Source organism: Vicia villosa, linkage group LG7 (genome assembly GCF_029867415.1).
Source record: "Vicia villosa cultivar HV-30 ecotype Madison, WI linkage group LG7, Vvil1.0, whole genome shotgun sequence".
Taxonomy (NCBI): domain Eukaryota; kingdom Viridiplantae; phylum Streptophyta; class Magnoliopsida; order Fabales; family Fabaceae; genus Vicia; species Vicia villosa.
The window spans coordinates 40,295,898-40,311,493 of record NC_081186.1 but is presented as its reverse complement, the minus strand read 5'-3'; the positions used below and the strand labels follow the sequence as shown (position 1 = coordinate 40,311,493).

Here is a 15,596-nt window from a genome sequence, read left to right as displayed (position 1 = left end):
TCGGTGGCGACTCTCTGATTTTCACAACTCAAAAAAATAAAAGAAGAGTCAGTTCGCATCCCACGAAAAATCGAGGACGACATAATTCCTTAGTCGGACTACTGTTAACAAGAACCGACATTTTACTCGAGAAAATCACCGCCTCCATCCAAGACATCCAAAATTTCCCGAATCCCATCCTCCGCAACATATACCTAAGGAAGTTCCAACTCACTTTATCATAAGCTTTTTCAAAATGAACCTTAAAGAGAAGGCACTCCTTACCTTCCTTACTAGCATAGTCCACCACCTCATTAGCAATTAGCACCCCATCAATCATTTGTCTCCCCGGGACGAAAGCGCTTTGGCAATTGGAAATGATCGACGAAAGCACTTTTTTGATCCTACTAGCTAAAAGCTTTGATATCATCTTGTAAATGCATCCCACAAGGCATATGGGACGATAATCATCAAGACCTAACGGATTGTCATTCTTCGGGATTAAAGAAAGAAACGAAGAAGTAATACATTTGGAAAGAACCGCACCGGAATAAAAATCATTAAAACAAGATAGAACATCTTCTTTTAAAAAAGACCAACCCTTCTTAATAAAAAGAAGAGAAATCCCATCCGGACCCATGCTTTTAGAACCGTCACAACTCTGCACCGCCTCTTTTATTTCCTCAAGCGAAAAAGGCACCTCAAGAGATAGGTTTTCTTCCTCGCTCAAAGATTTAAAACCAATTCCATCCAATAAAGGTCTAACAAGGTGCTCCTCCTTGAATTTAGCTTCAAAGTGAGCTCTCACAACCTCCTTCACCTCTTTGACCGAGTTAACAACCCCTTCACTAGAATTTAAAGAGCTAATATGGTTTCTCCTCCTCTTCCCTTTCATAACTCTATGGAAAAATATACTATTAGAGTCCCCATCATTTAGCCATTTTAGTCTAGCTTTTTGGATAAGCATGTTCTCCTTTAACTTAAGATTAAACCAAATACTCTTTGAGGCTTTGATCATATTTAAGTGAGCCTCCTCCCCCCCAATACTCGCTATCATCCGAATCATTCAAAACTCTAACACCTTCCTCAACATCCAAATCAATATTCCCAAAGATATTTTTTTCCCACCACTTCAACCTATCTTTGATCAAACTGAACTTCTCTTTCAAAACAAAGTCTCCTCTCCCTTGCACATATAAGCTCTTCCATTCTTCCTCAACAAAAGAAAAGAAAGACTTATGACTAAACCATTCATTATTGACTTTGAACGGTTTTGGGCCCCAATCCTCTTTATCAACCAACAACCAAACCGGACAATGATCGGAAACATCCCTCGATCCTATCCATTGACCAACCACACCCCACTTCGAAATGATATTATTGGAGACAAGAAATCTATCAATTCTACTCTTTAATTTACCATCCCCACTAAACCAAGTAAACTTCTTACCTTTACAAGGAACATCAACTAAACCACTTTCAACAATGAAGTCCGAGAAATCTTTCCACTCCACATTGCTACTTCTAATAGAATGGCCAATTCTCTCACTCCGCTTCTTCACCGCATTCAAATCACCCCCTATAATCCACTCCCCATCTTAGTATGAGTTTTTCAATTCCAAAAGACGAGACCATAATTTTCGTTTTAACGGAAAGGAGCAAGAAGAATAAACGTTAACAATATAATAAACACATCCCTTCCAAACAACTTTCGATCCAAGGAAACCCGGGCCACAAAAACCAGTCAAGACCGAAACAACGTTAGGATTCCAAATTGACAGAAGGCCCCCTGCCATACCTTCCGAACTAGAATAAGAGAAATCCACATCATTCAAACCCCACAAACTACTAGCAATAACATCAGTGACTTCTAACAATTTAGTTTCTTGTCAAAGAAAAAAACCCGCTCTACCAAGACCAATCAATCTCCTAATCCTTTTACGCTTAATCAAACTACCTCCTCCCCTTATATTAAAGCTACCGATAATCATTTAAAACAATTCAAATGAACCTTTTTACCTTCCATCCATACAGGCTCCAGAGAATGAGATTCTGGAAAAAAATTATGAACTTCCTTCTTTTTCTGACCGGGTATCACACCAAGCTTAGAAATAGCATCGCTCAATTTTTCATCACAAGAGTTGTCAAAATTAGAAAGAGTTCTAATATTGCACCTCACTATATCCGAATCACCAGGAATATTATCAATAAATCCAATCCCAGAATTGCCTCTGCTACTGGAAGAGAGGAGCGAAAACGTAGGAAAACACTTTTGAGGGAATACCTGAGTTGGGCCTTCAATAACCTCTTCACCGCCCCTGAACAAACAGTTTGGGCCTTTTGTTAACTTTCCTTGTGGGCTTAATATTGAAACCGCTCCTGGGCCCACCCATAATAGCAAGGGATTTAATAGATACTATTTTCTTTTTTCTACTTTTTTTTGAGCGAAACCCCTATGCCAGTTGTAACACCCCGAAAATTATTTCTAATTATTTAATTTAAGTAGGAAAATTATTTAATTGGAATAATTGATTTTATGAAGAACATTGAGAAATATTGGAAAATAGTTATTGGGCCATGTGTGATGTTAGTAAGAAGGAGGTGTTAAGTTAGTAAAGCCCATTACTAATTTAACGTTATTTTTATAAAATGATAAGGAATTGGAAGTAAGGAAAAAGGAACGTGAAAAGCAGAGCAGAAGAGACGAGAGATTGGGAAGCTGATACGTGAAGAGGAACAAAGAGGGAGAAGACCAATCAAGAATTTGGCTAAGGTAAGGGGTGATTACTCTAATTATGTAGTATTATGATTTTGATGATGATAGGATTGAATTAAGGAATTAGAATCTCTATTTGGGATGTTAGGTTTTGTGAAATTCCAACACTAACATGTATGATTTGATGAATTGACTGCAATTGATGATGTAGTATTGTTATATGGTGTTGTGGTATGTTGTTTGTGCATTAGAATCATGTATTTGGAGTATTTTGATGTTAGTGGTGATCAATTTCGTAATGGTATGAGTTGGTATGTGTTTGGGATGCATAAAAGTCTTAAAAATCACGTTTTTCAGCTACTGGGTTCGTGGGAACCGGTTCCCATGTGGGAGGAACCGGGTTCCAGTGTTTTTAAACGTTAAAAATGGCATTTTTGGGTCCAGGAACCGGTTCCCATGTGGGACGAACCGGGTTCCAGTACAAATTCCAGCAGCACGTTTTGAAAACTATTCTAACTTTAAAAGCTTCTAATTTTTGAACCGTAAGCCCGTTTTAGACGCTATTTTGGACGTTGTTTCTTAAATTAAATACTCTATGATATAAAGTAAAGAAAACAACAATAACTTGATTTTATTTTGAAAATCTTGATTTATTTTGTTTATGGCATGTTTTGTACATTGTATGCATGATTTGGTTAATGTGACAATGTGGTGATGTTGTAATGATATAATTGTGATTTGATGTTATATGTGGTATGAATTATACATGATGAATAGGTGATATGGATGTAAAGTCCGAGTTTTATACCCTGTTTATATTATTTATTGGGTGATGTTTTACATGTATGCGTGTGATATATTTGTATGAATGCTAAAACTAATGCATGCTTATTGGTGATGAATTGGTGATGATAATGAGACGATGTGATACATCGGATTGGTGATGTTGTAAGCATGTTATATGCTGCATTCATTCGCATACATTTTTGGTGATGGATCCCGGTGATGAAAGTGGATCAAAATGGTGGGCATAATTCCCATTGTGTGGAATTTGTGCTGGTTGAACTGTATCTTGGTGATGAAAAAGATCAGTTGGATGGGTGTATCCCATGTATGGTACCACATGCATAAGAGTCTGCATGGTCTTTGTATAAATTGTGACATGTCGTGATGAAATCCGGTGTTATGATTGTGTTGTGTTATTGTTGCATACTATTGACTTGTGCTTGTGATTGGTATGAATTGATTAATCTGAATATGCTAAGTAGGATGGATAATTGCTTATGAAATTCTATATCTGATGATTTATAATGCTATTTAATTATGATGTAGTCTCACCCTTACTTTGATGATTTCAGATTGAAGTAGCGGTTTAAGCAATCGGTGAGGATGACTCATAGAGTTTATCCGGTTATGTGGAGTCGTGTCGGTCATGCTCTGCTCTTGTAACACTGGGGTCAATAGTCTTAGAGTTACTCGATATACGTGTTGCCATTATTGGTTATGGATTATGCATTGTTGAATGGTTTGGATATGTTTCTTAACGTTGTTAAAATGAGTTTCCGTTGTGCAAGACACATGTTTGATATTTGGTTTAATTCTAATAAAGCATGACAAACGACTTGGGGTTTTCTTTATATTATTAATTGTAACATCCTTTTTGTATGATTACTCTGATTATTATTATATTTTCCGCGGGGCTTTTAGAAGGGTGTTACAATAGTGGTATCAGAGCAGGTCGGTCCGTCCGGCCAAATGTCGAGTCAGTTGAGTTGCACGACAGTTGAATACTGTCGGCATATTATCCCTTGGTATGCGACATGTGAGTGGATCATTCTCGGTACCTGGTTGTTTGTTGCGGAAGTTGGTTTGAAACAAGTGGGGGAGAAGCTTTTCTCCTCGGTTATGTTTCAGTTGTAAGACGATTGATTCAGTAGGATGTTGTTAGCAACAGTGCAAGCGTTGTTGGAGTTGTTGTTTTCCGAATCGAAGGTGAGTTGAAATTAGGACTTGACTGGTAGTTAAGTTGGAACGTCTTGAAGGAAGATGATTAGAGATAATTGATGAATATTTGTAGGAGAGGAAATTAGGAAGTTGCAATGTATCAGCTCTACTGAGGGGCTGCATAGTTGTCAGTTGAGTAGCCTTGCATTTCGGAAGAGGTTCAGTTGCAAGTTGCAAAGAGGATTGTTGTCGTAATGTTTCAGAAATCGCACTTCGGCAATGGGATGTGTTGCTCAAGTTATAATAATGTTTGGAAGTGAAGAGATATGATAAGGGGCTGTTTGGAATATGATCGAGTTGAAGAGAATGAGTTTTGGAGTGAAATTTGCGTAAGCAAAATGCCGGAAAATTGCTGAATAGCTACAGAACTTCGAAAATTCATAACTGGAGTTCTGGACATCCGATTTGAGTTCCGTTTGAAGCGTCGGAAAGCTAAAGAGATGAACTTTATTAAAAAAATGGTTGCAGAAGCTGTAAATATTTAGTTGTGACAAGATGATGTTGGAAAGAGGTGAAGTTGCGGTTACGCGTGCTCTTAGAACTAGACTTATTTGTTGGTACGACACGGGATGTCAGTGTCAGAGTTGAACGGATTGAAGGAATAATTAAAAGGTTTGTTGAGAAGAAATTTAAGGAATTAAGTGTACCTTTTGAGGAGTTTTGGAAATATCATTTAAGGTGTGGCTGCATGGCGTCAGTGTTGCAAATTCGGACAACGATTGGAAAATTCATGTCTTGAGATCCGAGTGTCTGATTTAAGGGCCGTTTGGGGTATTGCGAAGCTGACTTAATAACCATGATATATGATGTTATTTGATGTTTAAAACTTGTTTGAAATGTGTTCTCATTATAAAAACAAAGGCGTGGGAATTCAGGGTTGCTGGGAACCGGTTCCCAGATAGAGACAACCCGGTTCCCCATAGTAAAAATCAAAGACGAGTTATGGGCAGCAGCCAGGAACCGGTTCCTGTGTGGGAGGAACCGGGTTCTACTATGTGTTTTTGGAAAATTATTTTTACTTTAAAAACCCATAACTTTTGATCCTATGAGGAGATATTCTAAAGTCAGTTAAGGAAGCGCAAAACTTGTTGAATAGGAATGCCTACTACCGTGATTGTTTGAAACAAAATTGAGTAGAATGTGTTGTTGAGGAATAAGTTGATGAGATATTCGGTAATAAAGATGATTTGAGTACCGATGGATTTTAGTGATGAGTGAATTAGTAGAAAGGGTGAAATAAGTTTTAGTATGGTTGAAGTCGTATTTATGATGCCAAAGCAACGACATGTATAGGAGAAGAATTGTAGAGGATTTCTTACACCTATTGGAGTGAGGAAGACTTTGTTGAGATTCCGAGTGGAATGATACTTGGACGCAAAAGATGTCATGGGATTTAGAGTGAAACCACGAGTTAGGAATGTTATCGCGGTCTTTTGCTAGATGAGGATTTTGATTCAGAACGAGAATAAATAGTAATGTACGAGCATATAAGTAACTATGAAGTAGATTGTGTAAAATGTTTGGATGTTGGTATCTCACTGACAAGATCCAATGAGAGAGAAGTGTGCAAGTTGTAGAGACTCAGAGTGAACTATTGGACTATGACGATGTTAATGAGTTTGGGTGCAAACTCAGAAAGGACACTATTATGTAGTAATGACAGTTTATGCTTAAATATGGTTGTCGGCTATCTATTGACAAATTGAGGACTTGATCACCCTTAATCTCTTGTTGATAGTAGATGGAATCATATATAAGGGATGAGCTTGTTTGTTACGTTAATGGTTTAAGTTGTGATGAATATTAAACCGTGAGAATAATCACTCACCATGCTGTATGGACTTATGAAGAAGTGAATAGGAAAGAGTGCAATATATTGAACGGTGACTTAAGACGGGTAATCAAAATCGCGCAACGAAAGTGTGATGTGGAGTAGTGTTATGAGTATTACCCGTGGGCAGTGAGGAATTAATATGTCAGGAGCCTACATAGAGGATGTGTATTGATCTATATGTTGGATTTATAATCTAGTGGATGAAAGGATGTCATTTCGGAGAATTAGTACTCTTTTAAAATAATTGCTGAGATGATGAGTGTGTTATTGTGGATGTACTTAGTTAACGAGTATGTATTCAGCGAAGTTAAAGCGATGAGTTGATACTATATGATGCTATAATAATTTTGTACTGTTGTAAGGTGTTATTGTAGATTTCCAGATATAATGAGGAATTATTCTCTATGAAGGACGAAGTTGATTTAATTCTTAGAGAAGAGCGGGACTCAGTTTGAGCTATTTTGTAAGCAATGGTATATTAAGGCTGATGAGTGTGATTATAATTACTGGTGTGTACTCTTTCTGATGGTTAGAATGTTTAAATATAGGAAGTAAATCAGGACTTTTTTTTTGAGTGCGTGTAAGTATTGCTAAATGGTAAATTAGTACCATGTATGATAAAGAAGGATTCCGGAATGAATGAGTAAAGAGAGTCAGAATTGGATAAAACTGAGAAATCTAATTAGTAATGATGACTGTAATGAGTAATCAAAATAGAGCCGAAATAGCGGAATGTAACGTGTTTGGTAATTGCTGGTATGACTTGAGAGGAGTCAGATAGTTGAAATTCAATGGTATAGGAATGTTATTATCGAGTTCTAGAAGGAAGCAGTTGGTGAAAAGTGTACGTGTTATTTCATCGCTCAGATGGAAAAGTGTGTCTAAGGTTGGTACGTTCGGTAGATGGAATGCTTTACTGCAGTGTTGATCGGGTGTGGTCATACCATGGTTGTGTAATTATATTACTCAGTTATTGGGCGTATTGTATGGGTTGTACCTCATGTTCCATTGTTGTCAATCTTTTAGAGGTATAACGAGTGGTACACCTTTTGAGGTGGTCGAATGTGACGTAAGAGCTGAGATTGAATGCGTGAGATGTACCTTATGTTGGTTATGTCAAATGAATTTTGAGGATCGACTCGGGGGAATGTTGCTTGGGATTTGGAAAGTCAGATGAAGGACTCCTATCCGGAACTTTTCACTTGAGGTATGTTTTCGAGGACGAAAACTCTTTTAGTGGGGGAGAGTTGTAACACCCCGAAAATTATTTCTAATTATTTAATTTAAGTAGGAAAATTATTTAATTGGAATAATTGATTTTATGAAGAACATTGAGAAATATTGGAAAATAGTTATTGGGCCATGTGTGATATTAGTAAGAAGGAGGTGTTAAGTTAGTAAAGCCCATTACTAATTTAACGTTATTTTTATAAAATAATAAGGAATTGGAAGTAAGGAAAAAGGAATGTGAAAAGCAGAGCAGAAGAGACGAGAGATTGGGAAGCTGATACGTGAAGAGGAACAAAGAGGGAGAAGACCAATCAAGAATTTGGCTAAGGTAAGGGGTGATTACTCTAATTATGTAGTATTATGATTTTGATGATGATAGGATTGAATTAAGGAATTAGAATCTCTATTTGGGATGTTAGGTTTTGTGAAATTCCAACACTGACATGTATGATTTGATGAATTGACTGCAATTGATGATGTAGTATTGTTATATGGTGTTGTGGTATGTTGTTTGTGCATTAGAATCATGTATTTGGAGTATTTTGATGTTAGTGGTGATCAATTTCGTAATGGTATGAGTTGGTATGTGTTTGGGATGCATAAAAGTCTTAAAAATCACGTTTTTCAGCTACTGGGTTCGTGGGAACCGGTTCCCATGTGGGAGGAACCAGGTTCCAGTGTTTTTAAACGTTAAAAATGGCATTTTTGGGTCCAGGAACCGGTTCCCATGTGGGACTAACCGGGTTCCAGTACAAATTCCAGCAGCACGTTTTGAAAACTATTCTAACTTTAAAAGCTTCTAATTTTTGAACCGTAAGCCCATTTTAGACGCCGTTTTGGACGTTGTTTCTTAAATTAAATACTCTATGATATAAAGTAAAGAAAACAACAATAACTTGGTTTTATTTTGAAAATCTTGATTTATTTTGTTTATGGCATGTTTTGTACATTGTGTGCATGATTTGGTTAATGTGACAATATGGTGATGTTGTAATGATATAACTGTGATTTGACGTTATATGTGGTGTGAATTATATATGATGAATAGGTGATATGGATGTAAAGTCCGAGTTTTATACCCTGTTTATATTATTTATTGGGTGATGTTTTACATGTATGCGTGTGATATATTTGTATGAATGCTAAAACTAATGCATGCTTATTGGTGATGAATTGGTGATGATAATGAGACGATGTGATACATCGGATTGGTGATGTTGTAAGCATGTTATATGTTGCATTCATTCGCATACATTTTTGGTGATGGATCCCGGTGATGAAAGTGGATCAAAATGGTGGGCATAATTCCCATTGTGTGGAATTTGTGCTGGTTGAACTGTATCTTGGTGATGAAAAAGATCAGTTGGATGGGTGTATCCCATGTATGGTACCACATGCATAAGAGTCTGCATGGTCTTTGTATAAATTGTGACATGTTGTGATGAAATCCGGTTTTATGATTGTGTTGTGTTATTGTTGCATACTATTGACTTGTGCTTGTGATTGGTATGAATTGATTAATCTGAATATGCTAAGTAGGGTGGATAATTGCTTATGAAATTCTATATCTGATGATTTATAATGCTATTTAATTATGATGTAGTCTCACCCTTACTTTGATGATTTCAGATTGAAGTAGCTGTTTAAGCCATCGGTGAGGATGACTCGTAGAGTTTATCCGGTTATGTGGAGTCGTGTCGGTCATGCTCTGGTCTTGTAACACTGGGGTCAATAGTCTTAGAGTTACTCGATATACGTGTTGCCATTATTGGTTATGAATTATGTATTGTTGATTGGTTTGGATATGTTTCTTAACGTTGTTAAAATGAGTTTCCGCTGTGCAAGACACATGTTTGATATTTGGTTTAATTCTAATAAAGCATGACAAACGACTTGGGGTTTTCTTTATATTATTAATTGTAACATCCTTTTTGTATGATTACTCTGATTATTATTATATTTTCCGCGGGGCTTTTAGAAGGATGTTACACCAGTACTGAGAGAAACACCACCATGAGCAAAACACGTGGCCCCACCTTGAACAGAAAAAGGAAAAGCTTTATCCTTTGATACGGGTAACCCTGAAAAGGTACGATCAGAAGATGATTCAGGGACATGAGAAACTATGTCAAGATCCGTCCTTTTCTTCTCAAAGATATTCTGAATGGCTTTATCAAAAGAAGCGCCCGCCTCCCTACCGTTTGACTCTACACCCAAAAGGTTATCATTGTTCTGATAACATCCTGCATCTTAACGTGGAGAACCGTGCAAGATTTGTCCTACACCATCGCTCTTTCTGTCTCGGATCTCTACCTCATTATCCGATGGATAACTCGTGTCAACATAGTCATCATCTTCCTCCTCTCCACTCCCATGGTTCTCCGCCTTAGAAACAACATCAGAGTTTGAAGAAGAATTATAGGACCGATTCGGAGAAGAAACCTTCTTCGCCGCTATTCTAACCAGCCCATAGGTGTCTTCACGAAAAACCAAATTGAAAACCTCCCCATCGATAGCAACCTCCATAAAGTTATTTAGAACAAAGTTAAAAGCGACCCTTATCATGACTCTTGCAATATCCATATTATCACCAGACACAATATTATCATCTACACAAATAAAAGAACCAAGTTGATTGGCCAGCGTTTCAAAGAAATCAGTTCCCCACACATGGCAAGGGACACCATAAACTCTCACCCAAACCACCCGTTCAGAATCAACATCCATCGATTTCAAAGGCCTGATCGATTTAAACCATTATTTCCACCACCACTCTCCTTCATCTATGAGTTCTTGAATAATCCCTTCCTCCATTTCCTCTAATAAACACAAGTTAGCACCAAGAGGATGAACTTTGATAGAAAAGAATCCATCTATCTCCAAATGCGTTTGAATGTTATACGAATCTCCTGCAAAAATCACTTCCCCAATAAACGCCTTTCTCCAACGACCCCTCAGAACTGGCTGAGAAGAATAACTAAAAATAGTCTTATGATTCAGGTTACCATTCTCCTCTTCTTTCCCTTGAACAATTGCAGCAAAAGATCTGTTACTATCCATCCACCTATTAATCCTCACCGGAACAGTTTCCCTCCGACCTCCATCTCGGTTCTGCAAAATAACTGGTTCCTGTTTCCCTCCATGCCTATTGAACCTAGGCTGATTAGCGTGAATTTTTCTACCATCAATTTGAATATTATCCAACTTCACAGCCAACATTCTCTCATCCTTCACCTCCTTGAATCTTGCAAAGCCAAGGCGTTTCCCAAACTTGTTACGCCTGGGAGGGATCACCACCTCCACAATTTCCCCCACACAACCAAACAAGTTAAACATATCCACCGCCCTGCATCTGTCTGGAAATTCTGAAAAATAAAACGAAGAAATTTTCTCGCCGACGCTCGCCTGCAACACCCCAAAATGAAAAGCATCCCATTTAAGTGAAACATTTCTAAAACTTTTCTTGTGAACTTGCTGCCACGCCATAGCCACCACGAACTAAAAAGCCACAGAAAATCTTAGAGAGAAGGGAGAGCAGAAAGCAGTCTCTCTCTGGGTGTGCATGATGTTATGATTATGTGTGACATATCTATCAAAAATTAGTTTTATATTATTAATTTATTTAATAAACAGTTCGATTATAAGTTTAACCAGTTAAACTAATTAAACCTTAAACTAGAAGCTTCACCAATTCAATCTTCAGTTTGAATTTTAAAACATTGAATTCTACTATTAGTACTAATTAGATAGAGTTAACCATTTAGTAAATAAAATTAGAAAAGAAAATAAATTGCGAGACTTCTTATTCATGCCCATTAGTGAGCAACGATACATTTTAAATAGTAAATCATTCTTTAATGAATCTTTAGCATCGATTAAACCATGTCCACTTGAAAGAATAAAAAAAATACAATAATAATAGTAATTTTATTTATAATAATAATAATAATAATAATAATAATAATAATAATAATAATAATAGTAATTTTATTAATAATAATAACAAAAACTACTAAAATTATTTTGGAATACAATCTCCCTTCCTAAAGGATTCTTTTTGATAATTCTGCTATCAGTTACAATAAATATTTATGGAAAATATATATGCAATCTAATCTAGAATTGCTATGCTGATACACTATTATAGTACTCTTTTTCACCACATTCATGCTTTCAACAAAGTAGACTTGTAACGATATTTTCTAGCACAGAATATGAAATAGCAGAAATTCAACACCACCAATCCAGCAATGATGAAATAAAAGTATTCCAATCTCCCCTTATTAATATCACTATCAAGCCAATCTGCTTCCCCTTGTTTCCCAGTATAAGAATGCACAATGTTCACAATGAATGTGCTAACGTTACTACCAACCGAAAGATTCAAACATAGCAATGAATTGCTTATACTTCTCATGCTCTCAGGTGATTCTTTGTTGAAAAACTCAGTGTGTCCAACTGTTCCAAATATATGACAACCTGCTATGAGTAAAAACTGAGGAGCTAGCCACATTACCGACATAGGCGCGACGCCGTCTGGATCTCCCATTGAAAGTGCTAATTCTCTTCTCTTTTTCTCAACCAGCCCTGCCACTAGTACTGATAGAATTGCCGAACCATGTCCGAGACCGATTCTTTGGAGGGTTGTGAGTCCTTGTTCTTGTTTTGTGATTTTCGCTAACATAGGTGAAAGTACTTGATCATACAATGGTAGGAATATACCTATTGCTACAAGTGAAATTACATTTATTGAGCCTGCGTGGATTTCGAAGTTGAGGAATTCTATGTTTCTGTCCATTTTTAATGCTTGTGAGATGGAGAATATTGTTAGTTGCCCTACTGGAATGAACATTATGATGCTTGTTACCCATATTGGCATTATTTTGAGCATGCATTTTAGTTCTTCAATTTGTTTTATGCTGCAAAGTTTCCATGGATCTTTGATTGATCCATCATTGCTTATTTCATTCTCCTCAACCACAAGTGCAGCTTTGTTTAACCACCTATAACAAACAAACAAACAAAAAATATCAAGAAATTAGGGCACTTCATCAGCAAGACAGTTTTTAAGGGCGTGCAAGGCAGTCTACCACATAGATAGACTATAAGTAAAAAAATCTCATAAAATATTAGTTACAGTTAAATCGTGGAAAAATATGATCCTATTTGTTTTGCCACAGATAGATTGTGGCTAATCTACGTAGGGTCTCTGAAGATTTAAGACGGTCGTGAGACTTCATGAACATTATTGTAAGAGATATTACTTTACCTAAACTCTTTTGTAAGAGGCAATTTTTCTTCTGAATCATTCAACAATGGAGGATCATAAAAAGCTTCTTGTGAGTCCTCAATTGCGGGAAGATGACGGTGTCTCTTATGTCTAGCAGCAACCAACACTTGAGCAATGCTAGATAATATGCTTCCTTCAGGTTGAACATAAGCATAAACTCTAGTACCAGCAAAGAAAACTATAATTGAAAGTAACATAAAGAGAGTGAAGATTCCATAACCAAGAGTCCAACTAACAGAATCCTCTATATAAACCACAACTGTTTGGTTTATCAACATGATTATGGTTTGTGTTGTGTAGTAGAGACTATAGAAACTGCTACTTCCTTGTCTTCCTTCAACAGTGTTCATATCAAATTGGTCAATTGCAAAGGGAATGCTGCAAGGTCTAACTCCACCAGTGCCAATTGATAACCAGAATAGACCAATTATTAAGGTCCATAGTTGGAAATTTGTGTGGCCATTACACACACCAAGTTGTTGCTCTTCAATTGAACATGGTGCTGGATGAAGTTGTGGCATCCATGCTGTTAGCATGAGTATCATCAATCCCTATAATATGATAATTCAAATTGTTAAACATACATTCAGTTTTAAATATTTAAGCAAAAATTTTTAAGAGTCATATTTAATACATGAAAAATAAAAGAGAACGAATCATTTTAAAATATATACTAATTTATGGTAAGATTTATATATATCAACATAAATTTTTAAGTGAAATTAAAAAAATTATATGTATAAATGACGTTTACTTAAAGTTTTTTCGACAAATCACTAAAAAAATTCGTATAATATGTATAAGCGAATAATTCTAAGGTTTATCATGCATTAAAAAAAAAAAATTAACCTGTCATAAAATTACATATATCAACAAATTTTTAATAAAAACCAAAAATCTGGAGGGTATATAAGCAAATTATTCTAAGAGTTATTTTACAAAATATATTATGATATTATACATGTAGTTGATTATATTCTTGGTGATTGCATGCATGCATGCATGCATTATTAAACAAAAACTCTAAAATGATAAATCCTTGAGTAAAAATTAAATTTAAAAATGCTAAAATCATGGATGCAAAATGCAATCAACACAAAACCTAATTAATGAAAACATACCGTAAGACTAGCAAAGGAAGAAACAGCAATTGTACGAAATTTTCCCAAGTATGCATCAGCAACCAAAGCACCAAGGAGAGGAACAATATTAGAGACAGCTATCCAAGTATTCATAATATTTGCAGCAAGAACTTGATCCATGTTATACACTTTCATCAAATAGATAACAAAGTTTGTTTGCATTCCAAATGTTGCCAACCTCTCACCAGTGTCATTTCCTGCACATTTTTTTCCCAATGTTAGTTAATCAATCATTTCTTATAAGCATAATAGAAAATAATATATAAGATATAAAAAAAATATGCATTGACAGTATAACCAATGAATATAGTGTATTTTCTCGAATTAGACTGAAATTTTCAAGTCATGGCATGGGATGACTGAGTGATCAATTTCTATTAGACGATAGTGTAAAATTTACACTCTCAGTGCATTTTCACTAAAACTCATAAGATATTGAGAAAGATACCTAAAATATAAGGCATGGCTTTCCATCCGGGCTTTCTTTGTGGAGTCTCTTGTTTTGATTCAACAAGACTTTCTTCATCTAACAATTTTTTCTTCAACGATGGAACTGAACACTCTCTGGCCATTGTTTTTTTCCTTGTGTTTTAGACTCAATGAGTTTTGCCTAGTTTTTATAACCTCTTATGGATAAATATTTGTATGGATATGTATGAAAATGTTGGTTCTTACATAAGCAGAACATATATTTATAGTCATTTTCAATATAAAAAGATACAGTCAACAGGTTTTAAATGTAATGTATTTTGGTCATAAGATTCATTGAAATGCAACCCACGTAGACATGTCTTGGGTCAAAAAGTACAGTACTTTGAGTCAAAAAGAAAATTTTCACAATAAGAAAGTTAAATATAAAATTTCCAATAATAGTAATAATATTATATAGAAAATAATAGTAATAATTAAATTATTGAAATATCTTGACAGATTATGTATTAACATATATTTTAATTTAATTAATTATTCACTAATTATGATTTTTAATTCATTAATGATCAAATTAAGTACTAATTTTAACTAAGATTTTATTAAATAGTTGATTATATAAAAAATTAATTAATATATATTTAATATGAGTGGGTGTTCGATCTTATATGTTTCCTTTTTCCGTGCTTCATATTTACGAGTTTTTCGAACCATCTGATCACCATAATTTTATTTTTAACAATTTTAATTATAATTACTTAGTAATGTCGGTTCTTAGGTCAATATAAACAAATGAAAAATATTTTTTCTTCCTTCTTGGTTTGTAATTTGTGATGGCAAGATAGAGACCAAAAATTATATAAAAATATGACAAATTATATTTCCACAAATTATATTTTGTTCATTTATATGGTATATATGGATTGTTAATTTAACCCTAATAAATATGATTTTACCCTTTTTTTTAATTCT

At 35.3% G+C, this 15,596-nt stretch overlaps 1 protein-coding gene and 1 pseudogene across 1 annotated transcript; both read right to left on the bottom strand.

Annotated features, from left to right (window-relative positions):
* Positions 1-965: 965 nt before the first annotated feature.
* On the bottom strand, positions 966-10,490 carry LOC131618913 (uncharacterized). The gene is made up of 5 exons (XM_058890065.1): positions 10,028-10,490; positions 9,761-9,970; positions 1,999-2,358; positions 1,778-1,849; positions 966-1,558 (listed from the first exon to the last, which is right to left on the bottom strand). The coding sequence occupies exons 1-5, from the start codon at positions 10,488-10,490 to the stop codon at positions 966-968; spliced, it is 1,698 nt and encodes a 565-aa protein (XP_058746048.1).
* A 1,350-nt stretch (positions 10,491-11,840) lies between these two features.
* Positions 11,841-14,767, bottom strand: LOC131618911 (protein NRT1/ PTR FAMILY 2.13-like; annotated as a pseudogene).
* Positions 14,768-15,596: the final 829 nt, after the last annotated feature.